The sequence below is a fragment of the Oryctolagus cuniculus genome, chromosome 6 (genome assembly GCF_964237555.1).
Source record: "Oryctolagus cuniculus chromosome 6, mOryCun1.1, whole genome shotgun sequence".
NCBI lineage: Eukaryota > Metazoa > Chordata > Mammalia > Lagomorpha > Leporidae > Oryctolagus > Oryctolagus cuniculus.
Window position 1 is genome coordinate 110,813,317 of NC_091437.1, and position 17,273 is coordinate 110,830,589.

The 17,273-nt window shown below is 37.2% G+C and overlaps 2 protein-coding genes across 5 annotated transcripts in view; one reads left to right on the forward strand and one right to left on the reverse strand.

Annotated features, from left to right (window-relative positions):
* Nucleotides 1-3,345: 3,345 nt before the first annotated feature.
* Nucleotides 3,346-17,273, reverse strand: part of CA1 (carbonic anhydrase 1) — a 48,398-nt gene continuing 34,470 nt past the window's right edge. For both annotated transcript variants that reach the window (XM_051844606.2, XM_051844608.2), the window contains 7 exons: nucleotides 15,928-15,988; nucleotides 15,267-15,461; nucleotides 13,625-13,743; nucleotides 9,121-9,216; nucleotides 8,204-8,266; nucleotides 4,577-4,732; nucleotides 3,346-3,764 (listed from right to left, as the gene is read on the reverse strand). In XM_051844606.2, coding sequence (XP_051700566.1) covers nucleotides 3,648-3,764; nucleotides 4,577-4,732; nucleotides 8,204-8,266; nucleotides 9,121-9,216; nucleotides 13,625-13,743; nucleotides 15,267-15,461; nucleotides 15,928-15,964 — 783 coding nt within the window. In that variant the 5' untranslated portion in view covers nucleotides 15,965-15,988 and the 3' untranslated portion in view covers nucleotides 3,346-3,647. The remainder of the gene's footprint in view (nucleotides 3,765-4,576; nucleotides 4,733-8,203; nucleotides 8,267-9,120; nucleotides 9,217-13,624; nucleotides 13,744-15,266; nucleotides 15,462-15,927; nucleotides 15,989-17,273) is intronic.
* Nucleotides 9,570-17,273, forward strand: part of LOC127482582 (uncharacterized) — a 92,858-nt gene continuing 85,154 nt past the window's right edge. For 2 of the 3 annotated variants that reach the window (XM_051844611.2, XM_051844613.2), the window contains exon 1: nucleotides 13,740-14,034. Coding sequence is in view for 1 of the 3 variants with exons in the window: in XM_051844613.2 (XP_051700573.2) it covers nucleotides 13,971-14,034 (64 nt within the window). In the remaining 2 variants the exon portion in view is untranslated. Of the gene's footprint in view, nucleotides 9,723-13,739; nucleotides 14,035-17,273 lie in introns of those variants that run through there. The other variant, XM_051844609.2, reaches the window with a different exon arrangement.

Genomic DNA, 17,273 nt, shown 5'->3' on the forward strand with positions numbered 1-17,273 from the left:
GAAACTGTACAGTGTCTCACTAAGAACATTGGGTAAATAAACACTTGGAGTTTTTGACAATCGTGAAGACAGTGGTCATAAGTATTTCTGTGTGCTTTGAAAAAGAAAGGGCTTGAGTATAGAAAATATTGTTGGCTTTCAGAATGTTTTTGACCATTATTAATTTAATGGTTTCTTCTTCAGTTTTTTTTGTATACTTCTTTCCCTTTCATTTTTAATCTTTTGTTAGTTTACATACTAATCAGAAATTCACTAGGGTTTTGATTTCATTTCTTTTTGTGTTTTCTCTTCTACAATGAGACATATCAACTGTAAATTATATTTGGAAAGGGGAAAAACACTAAAAATGTAATTCATGGAATATACCAGAAATTTAGTGAAGTTCTGTCTCTAGACATCTATGAAAAATGAGATAGAAAATAATAATAACAAAAAGTTATTAGGAAAACAAGATCAAGAGAGATTTGGAGTTCATGACAGCCCCATTTTTTGTAGTTTAGAACAGCCCTTTGATTCTGAACTTCAGAAATGACCTTGTTGCCGGCGCCGCAGATCACTAGGCTAATCCTCCGCCTTGCGGTGCCAGCACACCGGGTTCTAGTACCGGTCAGGGCTCCGGATTCTGTCCCGGTTGCCCCTCTTCCAGGCCAGCTCTCTGCTGTGGCCAGGGAGTGCAGTGGAGGATGGCCCAAGTGCTTGGGCCCTGCACCCCATGGGAGACCAGGATAAGCACCTGGCTCCTGCCTTCGGATCAGCGCAGTGCGCCGGCCGTGGCGGCCATTGGAGGGTGAACCAACGGCAAAGGAAGACCTTTCTCTCTGTCTCTCACTGTCCACTCTGCCTGTCAAAAAAAAAAAAAAAAAAAAAAAAAAAAAAAAAAAAAAGAAAGAAAGAAAGAAAGAAAGAAAGAAATGACCTTGTGAGGGCAGAAAAGGAAAAGAATTTAGAAAATATTCTAAAATTCAGTGCAAATTTTTGGCTATATTTTATTATGTAAATTCATGGGTGAAGCATTTCGTAACTTTAATCACATATTTATAGGAGTCTGTAACCCCTGAATCATTGGTGTAGAGTATATGGAGTTATAATAAATAGAGATACACTCTTGAGTCCTATAAGGAAATTAATGAAGATACTTTTTTCCAGTTTTCCTTTGCTCTAATTCCCCTGTTGATGAATTTAATGTTTATCATGCTCTTTTGCTAAAACTAACATAAATGAACAATTTAGAAACATTTTAGCTTTCTGTATTCACAAATTGTCAGAGAGATGTTTAGCATGGTGTTTCTGCAGGTGGGTGGGGGATGAGATGGTAAACAGCACCGTGCAAAAGCACCCTTCTTCCATAGAGCCTGTGATGGGCCTCAGCGGCTGCCATCACCAACCTGGATGCTGAGAAGCCCACTAGATTTGTCACAAAAACGATCACGGAAGAATCTGAGCGTCCTTGCAGGATGTTCGAAAGTCTGCCATTTACCACTGCCAACAGGAGAGGGCACACTGCGGGCTCGTTAGTCAACAGAACATGAGCTAAAGCTCTCATATGAGCCAATGCCTAGTCCACATATCATCTCTCAACAGCTGCTTTTATCGGCTACTTCAGAGAAATGTAGAAAGCCCCCATGATGCACCTCGTGAGTTCTGCCAAATATATGAAATTATGGCAGAAGTAGTAAGAAAACAGGCTCACCATTTGGCATTTGGTTTAGGGATAAAGATTGATGACCACCATATATCTCCTGTCATTCTATTGCTCTTTCCATTATAAGACGTAAAGACTTACATATAAATTCTATAGTCTATTTTAACCTTCTTAAAACTATAAATGGATCATCAGGTGAAGTGTTTTTTCAGATTCTTCCTGTTTCTTCCTAAAATTATTTCTGAATTGTTAAATTTCTTTTCAAAAAATGTTTTCAAATATTATAGGTCTGAACATCTTTTGTAGATGTATTTCTCAAACTAAACTCATGTCCCGGTTTCTTTGGGTCTCAGAGCCATCTTTGATAATTTCAAAGTTAGAATCCTATCAATAAAAGGAAATAAATCAGGTGTAACTCTTTCAAACTTTCTCAATATTTACCAAGTGTAGAGTAATATCAGATTATGTTTGCAAAGAAAACATTGTACATGTACAGAGTGTTTATGAGACCAGAGCTAATATGTTACTTGGGTCTGTTACATTTTAATAAAGAGAATTCATTTAAATTCTGGGCCCCAAATCAAATATTTCAAAAGAAGTCTCTTAGTATGGTTATTAGTTGCAAAACAAACCTTTACAAAAAGCCTTTAGAAAATGGCTTCGACAAAGCAATGAAGAATCTGCTTGGGTGGTCTTTTCAACTTTGATTTTAGCTATTAAGAGATATTGGCAGATTTTGTGATCTTAGATATAACAAGAACATTGAAGTGGGCTTTGGTCTCTAAAATGATTTTTTAGGTTAGAAACAGCAAGACTCAATATTGGACATGGAATTTACAGAATTCTGGGTGTAGATATAGCTTCAGAAAAAAATAGCATCAGGTTAAATGCACATCTGTCTGAAAGATTTCATGATGTTTCTAGGCCCAAATGACTCTGGCAACATTTTTATAAATAATTCACTTGTAACTCTACTTCCAAATTGAAAGTACAGATTCTCCATGCAAATGAACTAGTTACAATAATAGCAGAAAGGCATTGGTCTTGCTCATATAAGGAGAAGATATGAGAGCAATATCCAGAAGCATCATTTTCCTATGTAAAAACTCATTTTTCTGGGGCTGGCACTGTGGCGTAGTGGGCTAACCCTCTGTTTGTGGTGCCAGCATCCCATAATGGTGCCAGTTCAAGTCCCGGCTGCTCCCCTTCTGATCCAGCTCTCTGCTACGGCCTAGAAAAGCAATAGAAGATAACCCAAGTGTTTGGGCCATTGTACCCACATGGGAGACCCAGAATAAGCTCCTGGCTTCTGGATTCCGATCAGCTCAGCTTCTGCTGTTGCGGCCATTTGGAGAGTGAACCAAGAGATGGAAGACCTCTCGCTCTCTCTCACTCCCTCTCTCTCTCTAACTCTGCCTCTCAAATAAATAAGTAAATCTTTTTAAAAAGTTCATTTTTCTCATTAGAATACAAATGATAGTAATGTTGGGTCAGCATAATAATATTGAACCCAGTCACCAGTTTAGCTATTACATATGTCTACAAGAGCAAGAAATCGAATTTCTCAATATTTCATTTCATGCTGCTCTTAGGTTATTTCAGTTGAGGCAAAATTAGTCTTTCAAGTAAGATACTTAAGATTTTCAATTGTAAATGAAGTACAAATTTAATGGTTTTGACAAAGAGCTCACAATAGACAAGAATTAAGAGCTAAAATTAGTTTATTCGTGCAATGAAACTGAACAAATGCAGAATAGGAAACAAATCACTTGGTTACAATTTTAAAGAGCTTCAGAAAATAAACTTTAAGCATAAATTTAAGCTCACAGATTGCTATTTGCAGCTTACAGAATACTATTTTTAGTTAAACATCAAGAACTAAAACTAAAGATTTTGGTCCTACAAATTAAATGGAAATGAACTTATTTCTTAAAAGCGATTATTGTACTGGATCATGTTGGTGGCGAGGCTGCTTTCTTAAGAGGATAGGCTCCTCTTGCACCCATCAGAATGAAGCTTTCACAGTTCTGCCCTTCAGAGGCTGGGGTGGTCGGTTGTTGTGCAGTATGGGGACAGCAGCCTCACCTTCAGCATTCGATAGAAGACTGCGGAATTGTGCCAACTGGAAGGGCGGAATATTTAAATAATTAGACAATATTAATGTTACACAAATTTCTTTATTTCCTGTACTAGTAATGCACCGGTAGGTATAAAATTGAGCTGAGGATTGAAGTAGGAAGGAAGGAAACCCCAAATCCTTCACTCTCCTTTGTAGTAGTTATTTTACTTCAATTGTTGATGATGGTGCTTATTTCATTGGGTTATTATGAAGATTAAAGGGTTAACACATGTCAAGTACCTAGAATGATACTTGGCACTAGCATGTGTTTGATAATGTTACTTAATGATGGATTACAATGCTTTTCTCCTAGGCTTGTCATGAGCATTGACTCACAAAAATATAAGCAAGTCTCTAATAAGAGTAGTTGCTCAATAAAAGATAATTATTATGATCATCATTATAAAAATAATTGAGATATTTTGTTAGATGATTAAAATTGCAAGTTCCAAGAAAAAGAACAGGAAAATTTTGCCAATTTTCAAAGTATGCCCTTTGAGAGTTAAAATTCATCATATCCTTAACGGAACTTCCACTGACAGTTTTTCCTTTGTTTTAGAAACTTTTCAGAAACGATCTAACAATATGAGATTTTTCCTTATATTGCAGGAAAGAATAGTGGGAGTGCTGAATCTGATTTTTTTTGCATAAAATCAAAATGGTATTATAAATGTACTCTTTCTGATACTATAATAGACCCATATCACATGCAAATAATTTTTAATTAGGAAAATATTATTGAAATATTAATCTCCTTTTGTTGATGTAGAACTCCTCTACTCTCAAGTCTCGTTCGTTCACCTGTGATACTCTACCTGCTCAGAGCTGATGCTGATGCTGTCCTTACAGATGAGCCAGGTCACACTCTCGTGAAGAGGGGGATGAGTCAGAGAGCCAGAGTAGGTCCAGTAATCCAGGGACGGAGGAAGCAGAGTGGAAGGGTCAAAGTTCGTGAATGAGGCTTTTTTGCCCTGAAAGAAAAAGAAAGGTGCATGTCATTATATCATAATATCAAACACTATACCAAGATGTAGTATACATGTTATGCTATCTTTTTATGTTATTTAGAATTTGAGTTAAAATTTAATTGTATTTTTCTACCATATAGCATTTCATGAGTGCTGTGTTTTGAGGCTGTACTCAATAAAAACAATGGAAGGGAAAAGAAAAAAAGGACTACATAGAAATTTTAACCAAAAAAAAACCTTCCTTCTTCACTTGGCTGAAGCAACAATTCAAAAAACTTGTGGTCTTTACTCTTTGACACTTACTTAACTTGCAGTATAAAACATTTCTTGTTTCTTTAAGAATGATGGCAAATTCAGTAATAAGGCAAAAATATTATTGGCAACCATATTGTTTATGTTTTAGTCTTATTTTATTTATTTTCATTATCTTTCCTGAATGATTATTACTGATATATAGGAAATAAACTGATATTTATATGTTAAATTTTTATGCAGCCTACCAGATATTTTTACTGATTCTGTTTTTTTTTTTTTTTTGCTGATTGTTTTAAATTTAAATTTGCTGATTGTTTTAAATGGTTTTAAATTTGCCAAGCACTTGCCAATTATCATATCATCTGAACATAATGATGGTTTTGGCTTTGCTTTTCCAATCTTTGTTCTAATATATCATTTTATTCATTTCATTATTTTATTGCATTGATTGGGACCTTCATTAAATATGTCCAATTGTGATGGAGACAGTTGGCCTTTTAGTCTTGCTCCTGTTTAAAATGGAAAGATTTCAAGTGTTTCACTATTAAGTGTGATGTGATTCAAGTGATGTTCTTTATCAAATTCAAGAAACTCTAAGAGTTTTCTTTATCTTCATTTTGTTTTATCTTAAGGAATTGGCATTGATCTTTAAGACATAATTTTTAACTATCTAACAAGTTGATACTATGGTTTTTCATCTTTTTTAAAAAAGATTTATTTATTTATTTGAAAGGCAGAGTTACGGAGAGGCTGAGGCTGAAAGAGAGAAAGAATGAAAGAGAGAGAGAGAGAGAGAGGAAGAGAGCAAGAGAACTCATTTGCTGGTTTGCTCTCCAAATACTTGCAATGGTTGGGGCTGGACAGGAACCAAGAAGCTTAATCTAGGTTTCCTCAGGTAAATGACAGGGACCCAACTACTTGGGTCATCAACCATTACCTCCCAAGGTGTGAATTATCGGGAAGCTGAAACTGGGAGTGGAACTGGAACTCAAACCCAGGCACTCTGATATAGGATGCAGGCATCTCAAGGGACAGCTTAACAATGTTTTGAGTTTTCCTTAATAAATACAATTTGACTATTCTTTTCATTTAGTTTTAGGTTCTCAGATTATGTATATTTTCTGATTCCTTTTGAGTTAAGTCTCATATCTGAATTTTCTTAGAAAACTATCCATTTTATCCAAATTTTTAAATTTGTTGTCACAATGTTAGTTTTTTTTTTTAACCTTTCTTCTATGGGTCAGACATTCAGTGCAGTGGTTGGGATGCCCAGCTGGGATACCCATCTCCCATATTGGACTGCCTGTTTTAGCTGCTTCCTAGCTCCGATTGTTATTTTCTGCTAATGTGCAGAGCTAGCAGGTGATGGCTCAAGAACCTGGGTTCCTGCCACTCATGTGGGAGACATAGAATGAGTTCCTGACTCTGGGGCAGTTGGAGAGTGAATCACGATGGGAAGTCTCTCTGTCTTTGTCTCTCCAATTAAATGGAAAACGAAAAACTGTGTATGTGAAATACATGAAATTTGCTTCTTTTATATAAATAAATTAAAAAAATTAATGAAGCAACTGAAATTTGTCTTAGCTATTTCCCATTTTGTTGCCAAAATGTCTGCCTTTTTTGTTGGTTCCAAAGAATCAATTTTTCATTTTATTGATAAAATTTTTTCTTATGCTTAAGTCATCTCTTTCTACATTTCATTAGTTTTTGCTTTCATCTTTGTTAGTTGCTTTCTTTTAATATGTATTTTTTATGTTATTGAGTTGTCATTTTTCCTTCTTTCTAAATTTAATACACTTATTTAAAGTTTAATCTTTCCTCGAATCATCACGAACCATATTTAATTTTCATAAAAATATACCTTCTTCACACTGTGAAAGCAAATGACAGCTTTCTGACCCGTGGTTTAATTATTTACTGTTAAAACAATATTGCTAAGCATGGATATATCAGAACACACATCCTATTTTTCTATAGGATTTCTTCTGCTGAAACTGGTAAACAATAACTATGCAAACAAAAACCAAAACATTGGACTTCCTCAAAAGCAGCCAACTGTAAGTTGTATCTTGATTTTCAGATTGTTAAATCTTCAGCCTTCTTACTCCCCACATCAGATATGAAATGTAATGAGTTCATTGTTTACTTCAATCTCTCTCTCACAGCAACATTTTTTCTTTTTTTTCATTGTATGTATCTCATAAATACATTAGGAACATAGTAATTCTTCCCACCTTACCCGCCCTCCCTCCCATCCCTCTCCTGTTTAGTCTGAGAAAGAAAAAAAAGAAAGAGAAAAAAAAAGGAATAAAACTAAGAGACCTATTCCTCAACAATCTAGACAAGGGCTTTTCTGTGTTATTGCTTCTCAAAAATGATTTTGCTTTTTTTTTCTCTTCCTCTTTTCCCTTCCTTCCTAGCAATCCTGAGCATTTTTTCATGTGTTTCTTGGCCATTTGGATTTCTTCTTTTGAAAAATGTCTGTTTAAGTCCTTTGCCCATGTCTTAACCAGATTGTTTTGCTGTTGTTGAATTTCTTGATCTCTTTATATATTCTGGTTATTAATCCTCTATCAGTTGTATAGTTTGCAAATAATTTCTCCCATTCTGTTGGTTTTCTCTTCACTTTGCTGATTGTTTCTTTTGAAGTGTAGAAGCTTCTCAATTTGATGTAATGCCATCTGTCGATTTTGGCTTTGATTGCCTATGGCTCTGGGATCACTTCCAAGAACCATTTTTCATCCATGCTTAGTGAAATAAGCCAGTCCCCCAAAGTCAAATATACTATGTTTTCCTGATTTGTGGCAATTAATACACAGAGTACAAAAAGTGTAATGTGTATGAGTGAAATTGACATTTTGAGATTTGATTGTTATCTATAGCCCTTGTCTATACTCTTGAGGAACAGTGATTTTTCTACTTACTCCTTGTTAAATTCTTTATTTAATAGAGGATTAAGCTTGTGATTATCAAATAAACTGAAAGTATGTCATTGTAAAAGTTAGAAGAAAAAATAAGAAAGGAAGGAGGGAGGTGGGGAAGCATGGGAGGAAGGGTAGGATGGGAAGTCTCATTATGCTCTTAAATACGTATATGTGAGATTTTTAACCTTGTGTAAATAAACAATTTAGAAAAATTTTAAAAACTGTTTCAACATTTCTATAGACTACTGCTCTGTGATCTAAATTAACTTATTTACCCATTAAATTAACTACTTACCTTAGTTTTAACTGCACTCAGTGCATCAAGAACTTTCTGCAGCTTGGGGTTGGCCTGACCAACCTAGAGATAAAAAATATGAAATCAATATTATTACCAATCAAGCACTGGTTAGCTTAATTAAAAATAGTTTCAATTATGATGAGAGGTAAGGTTATTTTTTTCTCTGCTTCAGGGGAGTAAATTTTGCTAGGTGTGTCTTTGTGGGTTCTTTCACTCTACAAACAGTTTATTAGGTGCAACCACAGATAAAGCAACAGTCAAAAAGTTTGGTTTAAATTTAATTATAGACAAAATATTCCAAGTTATTTAAGATAAAGTCTAGAAAGCTAGCAAAACTGTGGTGCAAAACCTAAATCTCTCACTTTTGATCTGTTCTATAACTAGTGATTTTTGCTAGAATATAAGAGCTCAATAAAAGTTAGCTGGAATTAGTATAATCCCAAAATTTACTTATTCAAGCATACCCAATTAAATAATAATATTCCTATAGAACTTTTTAGGTTCTCTAACAGAGAGGATTTGACCAACATCTGCCATTTACAAAATCAATTTTTTTTTTTTACTTATGGGAAAAACAGTTTTCACATTTTTCCCTGATGAGATAGTAAATTGGTAAATTCTCAAATCTCTCAGATAGGAAATTTAGAGGAAAGGGAATGAAGGAATTTGGAACATCTGAAGAACAGAAATTTTTTTTTCAAGTGAGGATCTTCCTATTTTGCCACCACCTGAAGCTGGGAAAACCAGAGAGAAAACAAAACTGCAAAGTACTAGGGAACTGCTTGTTCACTATGTCATTGGTGGAATGTGAAATTTTCCAAGATGAAAACCCAAATGTCTTTTGGTATTTGTCATCCTCTGTTGAGATTCATTTGGTAAGAAAAAGTCGAGTTGTGTAACAATCTGTAGCTCACCTTCAGAAAAACAGCAACAATCGCCAAGCCATCAGCCTTGGAAACAGAGTCAGCGATGTTGGGGTACTTCCCAGAATTCCAATGAACAAGGTGAAGCTAAAAATGGTATGTGGTTAATTAATTATTTATGCCAGTGTAAAAATAAAAAATAAGTTATGTTAATTTCTACCACGTGAAGATGAATGTTAGCTTTGAGATACTCAAATTAACTGAACCTTTACACAGAGGTTTGGGAGAGTTATGTTCTCGATCTGAAAGGGTGAACTCTGCTCTGGGTAGGATAAGTAAACTGCAAGTCCTGGAACCAGAAAGTATCATTTATTTTTCTATAATATTATTAACTATTAAACATTTCTCATTTAAAAATTAACTTTCTTTGGCATGAAAAACTTAGGAAATTCAACGAGCTTTAGGACAAAAATCAAAGTCTTTCTCTCACATGAGGCACTTTGTTCTAAAAACATTCCTAGAAAACCTTGGAGTCTTGGCCAAGATCACATTGTCATGCACACAACAATTTCCTTTCCAAATACTTCTCAGCTCATTACCTCAAGCTTCTTCCCTCTGTGGAACTCTAGACTTGTCCATCGGAGTACCTATATGTAAGTTGTCTTGATATTTGATTGATATGTTCACATGGATGTTTAATAGATATCTTGGGGCACAGCGGGTAAAGCTACCACCTGCAGCACTGGCATTCCCATATCAACTCTGGTTTGAGTCCTGGCTGCTCCACTTCTAATCCAGATCCCTGCTAATGCATCATAGAAAGCAGCTGAAGATGGTCCAAGCACTTGGGCCCCTGCAACCCTTGTGGGATATCTGGATGGAGTTCCTGACTCCCGGCTTTGGTCTGGGCCAGCCCTGGTCATTGCAACCATCTGGGTAGTGAACCAGCAAATGGAACACCTCTCTCTCTTTCACTCTGCATCTACCTCACATTCTCTGTCACTCCGACTTTCAAATAAATAAATAAATAAATACTCTTTTTTTAAAAATAGATATCTCACACTTAATTTGTCCAAAACAGAACTCCTGATTTCTTCCTTGCCAAACCTCTTCCTTTTCCCTATTTAGGAAAAGATAGCACAGCCCATGTAATTTCTCAACAAAAAAATGGGGCAGTTATAATTACTTTCTTGTTTTCTATCATTCATATCTCACAGATTTTACCTCCTCACTTGTTTGTAATTTTAACTCTTTGCATTAACTATTGATTTTCTCTAGAAATCCCCCTCGCCCATAATCTTTGAAAGGTAGGCTCTTGTCTTGTTTTAAGGATGAATTCAAATGTCACTCCTCAACAAATCCTTTTCTTGTACTCCAGTATGAAGCAATCATCATAAATCAAATAAAATTTTCCCATGCTATTTATCTAATTTCTTTCCCTCCCTTTTTACCATCCTTTCTCCCTTTTTCCCTTCCTTTATTCTTCTAAAATACTTCTTTCCCCTATCAAATGTTAGCCAGTCTTTTTTTGACGGGTAGAGTGGACAGTGAGAGAGAGAGAGACAGAGACAGAGAGAAAGGTCTTTCTTTTCTGTTGGTTCAAACCCCAATGGCCGCTGTGGCCGGCGCAGAGCGCTGATCCAAAGCCAGGAGCCAGGTGCTTCTCCTGGTCTCCCATGGGCTCCAGGGCCCAAGCACTTGGGCCATCCTCCACTGCACTCCTGGGCCACAGCAGAGAGCTGGGCTGGAAGAGGAGCAACCAGGAGAGAATCCGGAGCCCTGATCGGGACTAGAACCCAGGATGCTGGCGCCACAACAGCGGAGGATTAGCCTAGTGAGCCACAGCGCCAGCCCTAGCCAGTCTTTTTAAAAATAGTATTTGGCATATTATAGATGGTTGATGATTATCTGTTGAGTGGAAAAGAACCATTAAAACAATATATCAAGAGACAGCACTTCACAGTTGAAATGTCATCTCATTGTTATTTCTTCTGACTGTGCCACTCTAGATTGTGTCCCTGTCCTTAATTGACTGCTGCTGCATCTGTATTTCCATGGTGCTTGAGAATAGTGAGGCTGTCCTTTACTACCGTGCTTATTTAATCACTGTCCTTTTGCCTATACCATCCTGCTTGAGGAATGCTTATTTGTGATTTGTCTACTGAAATGTAAGTAACATTACTAAGTAGTTACATCACAAAAAGCATTGGCCTAAGTGTGCTTTATATGGCTTTCTTATTTCATCTTTTCAACAACCATATGAGAGAGATACTAATATCATATTAACTTGACTCTTAGATGAGATGTTGGGGGACAGAATGATTTCCTCAAAGTTATACAGCTAGTAAGTGGCAGAGCTTTGACTCAAACCCTGACAGTCAGCTAATGAGCTAATATTCTTCACCACCAGGCTATCTTGTCTCTTGAACCTGGTGTGTCATGGGTACCCTGTGGAGGCTTGCTGAATTGAATTGAAACACATGTTGAATTTTATTGTTTAGTGTACCTAATCTCTAATCTGCATTATTTCTACTTTTATAGATTTAGATGACAGGATCATTGATTTAAGTCAGTTGGACACTAGCAATTTTTCTTCCAGAAAGATAACATTAATTTTTGGTCCTATCTCATTTGATTTTACTTTACCTTCAATTTTTTGGTAGAAGAATTGGGAAAAACATATAATAGATTTCTGCAGTGTTGAAAGGTATAAGCTGCACAATATAACAAAATATTTATGTATATCTGTATACTCCAAAGCCTCTTTAAGAATAAAAAATAAACACACTTTAACCTAGCAATCTCTCTTATGAAAATCGGTACTACATGATTTCTTCAGCTTGTGTTTAAGATATATGCACAGATATAGTCACAGACATATTTTGTTTGTAAAGGCAAAAGCCCAGACTGAAGACAGGAGATTAGGAAACTGGAATTCCATCCAGGTCTCCCATGTTGGTAGCAGGGGCCCAGGGAGTTGGACCATATTCTACTGCTTTTCCAGACATAGTAGCAGGGAGCTGGATCTGAAGCAGAGAAGCAGGGATTTGAACTGACACTCCCATACAGGATACTGGCATCGCAAGCAGCTGTTTAACTCACTATGCCAGAATGCCAGCCCCAGCACCAATGGAACAAAAATAAGAAAACATTGTTATTGTTATTGTTCACCAGTAGGGACCAGATAAACAAATTCTGATGTACTCATCCAACGGAAATACTATACTGATATTAAAAGACTATGATAGAATTAAATCTTTTGACTTGGGAAATGACCATAATAATGGTAATTAATAAAAGAGCAAAATTATATGTCCTATACTATTCATTTTGTGAAAGTAAAATTAAAAAATCAACTTGTACATATGGGTAAATTATATTATGTAATTCGTTCATACACAGTAAAAAGCAAAATTTCTCCCCTTCTAATATCTGAGACCCTTTGTTGACAATTTGATGATCACATGCCCATATTTTCTATGTCTAAACAGACAATAGTGTCTCGAAATGGAGCACACATTTCCAGGGGAGGGTAAGTCAAGAGGCTGTAGGGCGATGGTTTGCAGTCAGGGACCTTCACATTCTCATCTAAGCGTATGCTACTCTGTGTGAGCATTGCTACGGTTAAACTTGGGCTCTTGGTGTCTTATTAAAGCATTCCACTCTGGTTACACTCATACTACTGGTGTATCAAATATGAACATTTAAATAAAAAAGGGAGTGATGGTATCTTCCACTTGTAGTGAGAGAAGTAAACAAGATCAGTGCCACCCCCCAAAGTGGACAAGATGTCAAGGTGAGTGTTTTAAAAAGACATTCTCGGAATGGTGAATCTTAGGGTTAGCAGTTCAGTTCTAAGTTTAGTGGCTGCTTACCACATGAAAATTTCCTCTCTATTATCAGAGTGTATCTATGTGTGATTTTTAAAAATTTTATATTGGTTTTAAGTTACTTTAGAGCCATGGGGGAGAGAGAGAGCGAGCGAGCGAGCGAGCGAGAGAGAGCTGCTGGTTCTGTCTCTGCAGATACCTGCCATGGCTGAGGCTGAGCTAGGACCAGAACCAGGAGCTGGGAACTCAGTCCAGGTCTCCTACATGGGAGGCAGAGACCCAATCACTTGAACCATCACCTGCTGCCTCCCAGAGTTGAAACTGGCAGAAAGCTATAATGGAGAGCTAGTGCTGGTAATCAAATCCAGGCACTCTGAAATGGGATGGGGCATCTTGATCACTAAGCCAAATCCCACCCCCTGAGTGAGATATGCTGTAAACTCTCTGAATGCTAGAGTATGTAAATCTGTTCCTTTCTTTCTAGCACCTGCTATAACACATACAACACTCAATAAATGTTGACTTGAATCCAATTATTCACATCTAAATGACTCATGCTATAGCTAAATCCTGGTTTTCTTCATTTTAATGGAGGCAGGGTGTTCCTGACAGAGAACAGAATGTTCATTTCTTTCAAGCCCTTATGGTGGTATCTTTTGTAAGAAGAGAGCTGCCCTGGGGAGGACTCTCAGTGTAATTATTTCTCATGTACTCAATTACATTACCTCTGCAGAGAATTTGGCTCCATCCACTGTGTGTTCAGAACCATAGTCATCTGTCTTGCCCCAATGAAAATGGAACTGAGAAAGTCGGTAGTTGTCAGAAAGAGGGCCGCCTTTCAGCACTGGAAGGAAAGGCAACTTCTGTTAGGCTTACGATCAGAAACCAGCTTATCACAGCATTTGATGTAAGCCAACACTAAATGACATTGAATAGAAATGAAAGTAAACAATATTACTGAAGTTTTTATGTAATTTTTTAATCCCTCCACATCCATGATCATGACATTCATGGGAGTACGTATGATGTATCCCTGACAATGGCACTGGTAAGATATCCCACAAGTTGTATATGATCTTCAGCATATGGGCCAGAATTTCATCTATTTTCTACCTCCAAGACACCATACTGCAAGGTGAGTAAATTATATAATTGTAAGACTTTCATTGATATCTCCTTTAATTTCCAAGTTTATACATTATTTCTTTAAATAAGGTATATAGATAGTATGCATCAAAATATTTAGTAGTTTATTTTTAGTAACAAATTACTCATCTCATATTTTGTACCTGACGAGGACACAACAGTATATTGTGATAGCTTTGTTGAGAACTCCTGGAAATAGGGCTGGGGGTCACTTTTAAAAATTTAACTTTGAATGACCTATCACTTTATTTATTTATTTATTTATTTATTTGACAGGTAGAGTTACAGACAGTGAGAGAGAGAGACAGAGAGAAAGGTCTTCCTTCCATTGGTTCACCCCCCCTCCCCCAATTGGCTGCAACTGCCGGAGCTGCGCCCTGATCCGAAGCCAGGAGCCAGGAGCTTGCTCCTGGTCTCCCAGGCGGGTGCAGGAGCCCAAGCACCTGGGCTATCCTCCACTGCCCTCCCGGGCCACAGCAGAAAGCTGGACTGGAAGAGGAGCAACTGGGACTAGAACCCGGCACCCATATGGGATGCTGGTGCCACAGACGGAGGATTAACCAAGTGAGCCACGGTGCCAGCCCCAATGACCTATCGCTTTAGAGTGTACATCATATGAGTCCTTAAATGCATATTATGCCACACCTGATCAATATTTATAAATGACATAGCCCCAAGGTGCCTAAAATTCAGGCTAAGCACATTATACAAAAGTGCCAAAGTGAGTTTGATCTTTCAAGTCTATAGCACTGTCTTGTGGAATTGTCACTTAACATATTATTCAATAAGCATTTATTAAAAGCTGATTATGTTGCAGGAAATGTGCTAGATTCCAAGGGGTGAGGATAATTCAGTCACTCCATTGTCTCTCTTCTACTGTGATCCCTCACCCTCATCCCAAGCAGACTATGTTTGCTTTTTCACTATCTGCATTCATGGTTCATTCACTAGACCTTTGTAGGAACAAAAAGGCTTACTCACAGTGAATTAAGTGAACATAAAGATAGTGGAATGGCCAAAAGAAATGGAAAGGGAAAAAGTACAGAGATTTCCAAAGCTACCTTCTCCACTTGGCGCACTCCGGAAGTCTCAGTCTCACCAGATTACAGCAATGGGACACACATCAGAAAGACTTAGGATGGATTCTTGATATCAAGCCCCGTTGTTCACGTCTTCCCTGTCAACTCTAAGGAGAGATATCAGAAAGGTCTTCCAACTCACCTGATTGGCTGTCATCTTCAAAATTGACATGGAAGGAATGTCCCACATTGATAATTTCTTTGGCAGAGGCTGGATTGTAGGAGACACTGAAAGGTTTCAGAGAGGTGTCATGTTTCACTTCGCTGCTTTTAATATCAACAGGAGACTGCTTATTTCCATTCGCAATGGGGTACAGCTTGCTCCAGTGCTCAGGACCTACCACAGTAAGGATGTGTACAGTCAAAACGTTATCAAATGCTTGATTCCAGGTTTATCTGTTATAAAGGTTACTAAATTATCATGTTTGCTTTATTTAGGTAGTCTGTTTAGCTTAATTTAAATTCTCTGTTTGATTATGTCCCTTTTTCTGTACTATACTACGAAACAGTATACTTATAGTATACTAAAAACAGTACACTGTGAATATAGTTTTTACAGTCAAACTACAAATATTTTCCTGTGAGCAATCAATTTCTACTACATACTCTTAAATATTGAATAGATTTTATATACATCCATACTCTAAAGGCAATTGCTAAAAACATGCAAAGGAATTATTAATAATTCAATACAGGCAACTCAAACCATTAACCTACATGGTAAAGTTATTTTAAATGCTTAACATTTCTGTAAAAAAGAAAATAAATCATTATTTCAAATCATGTAACAGAAGAACTCTTACCATTTTGGCCATCATATGCCCAGTCAGAACTTGCCATGATCTTCTACTTTGTTTTATTTTTCTGAAAAGAAAAATAATGAATGCCTAGAGTAACTGCAACCACAGATGCAGTAGATACCTTAAGCTGTCACTTGAGGCTTTTTATAGAAACTTCTCTGCCCTTAAAAGGCCACTATTTCATCATCTTTGCTTATCAGGAAGTGTATATACCTTAAAAAAAAAAGGTGTTGTAAAAAAAAGTTTACAAAAGTTACATCAGTTTTAATTGTTTTATTTGCTTATGTTGTAATAGAAGAATATCAAAATTTTTTATTTTATAAAGCAACCACTGTTTCTCTCATAATAGTAGAAAATATGATTGAATATATATAATTATTTAGATTTTCTAAGTAAAAAATGTTCACCTTTTCTTTTCTTTTTTTTTCTTTTTTCTTTTTTTTGACAGGCAGAGTGGACAGTGAGAGAGAGAGACAGAGAGAAAGAGAAAGATCTCCCTTTTGCCGTTGGTTCACCCTCCAATGGCCAACGCGGCCGGCGCACTGTAGCCGGCAAACTGCGCTGATCGGATGGCAGGAGCCAGGTACCTATCCTGGTCTCCCATGGGGTGCAGGGCCCAAGTACTTGGGCCATCCTCCACTGCACTCCCGGGCCACAGCAGAGAGCTGGCCTGGAAGAGGGGCAACCGGGACAGAATCCAGCGCCCCGACTGGGACTAGAACCTGGTGTGCCGGCGCCACAAGGCGGAGGATTAGCCTAGTGAGCCGTGGCACCAGCCTGTTCACCTTTTCAATTTTTACCTGTTCAGGCTTCACACTTACAGGCTGATTTGAGCTGGTATCATTATTTTAATTTAACATTAGATAATAAAATTATTGATAATTTATCATACATTAGTTATGGTATTTTTTATATATAGGGTGGTATTTTATATAGATAAAGATAGGTAATAAAATTACTAATATCTCATCTATTAGTTAAAATACTAGGATAATACTGCTTGATATGGAGCAATATTGGAATTCACAAATGGAGTTTTTATTAATGTTAAAATTAAATATGGCTTGGGGCTGGTGCTGTGGCGCAGCGGGTTGATGCCCTGGCCTGGGGCGCTGGCATCCCATATGAGCTCCAGTTTGAGTTCTGGCTGATCCACTTCTGATCTAGCTCTCTGCTATGGCCTGGGAAAGCAGCACAAGATGGCCCAAGTGCTTGGGACCCTGCACTTGGGAGACCTGGGAGAAGCTCCTGGTTTCTGGCTTCGGATTGGCACAGCTCCAGCCATTGTGGCCATCTGGGGAGTGAACCATCGGATGGAAGAACTTTCTTTCTCTCTGCTTCTCCTCTCT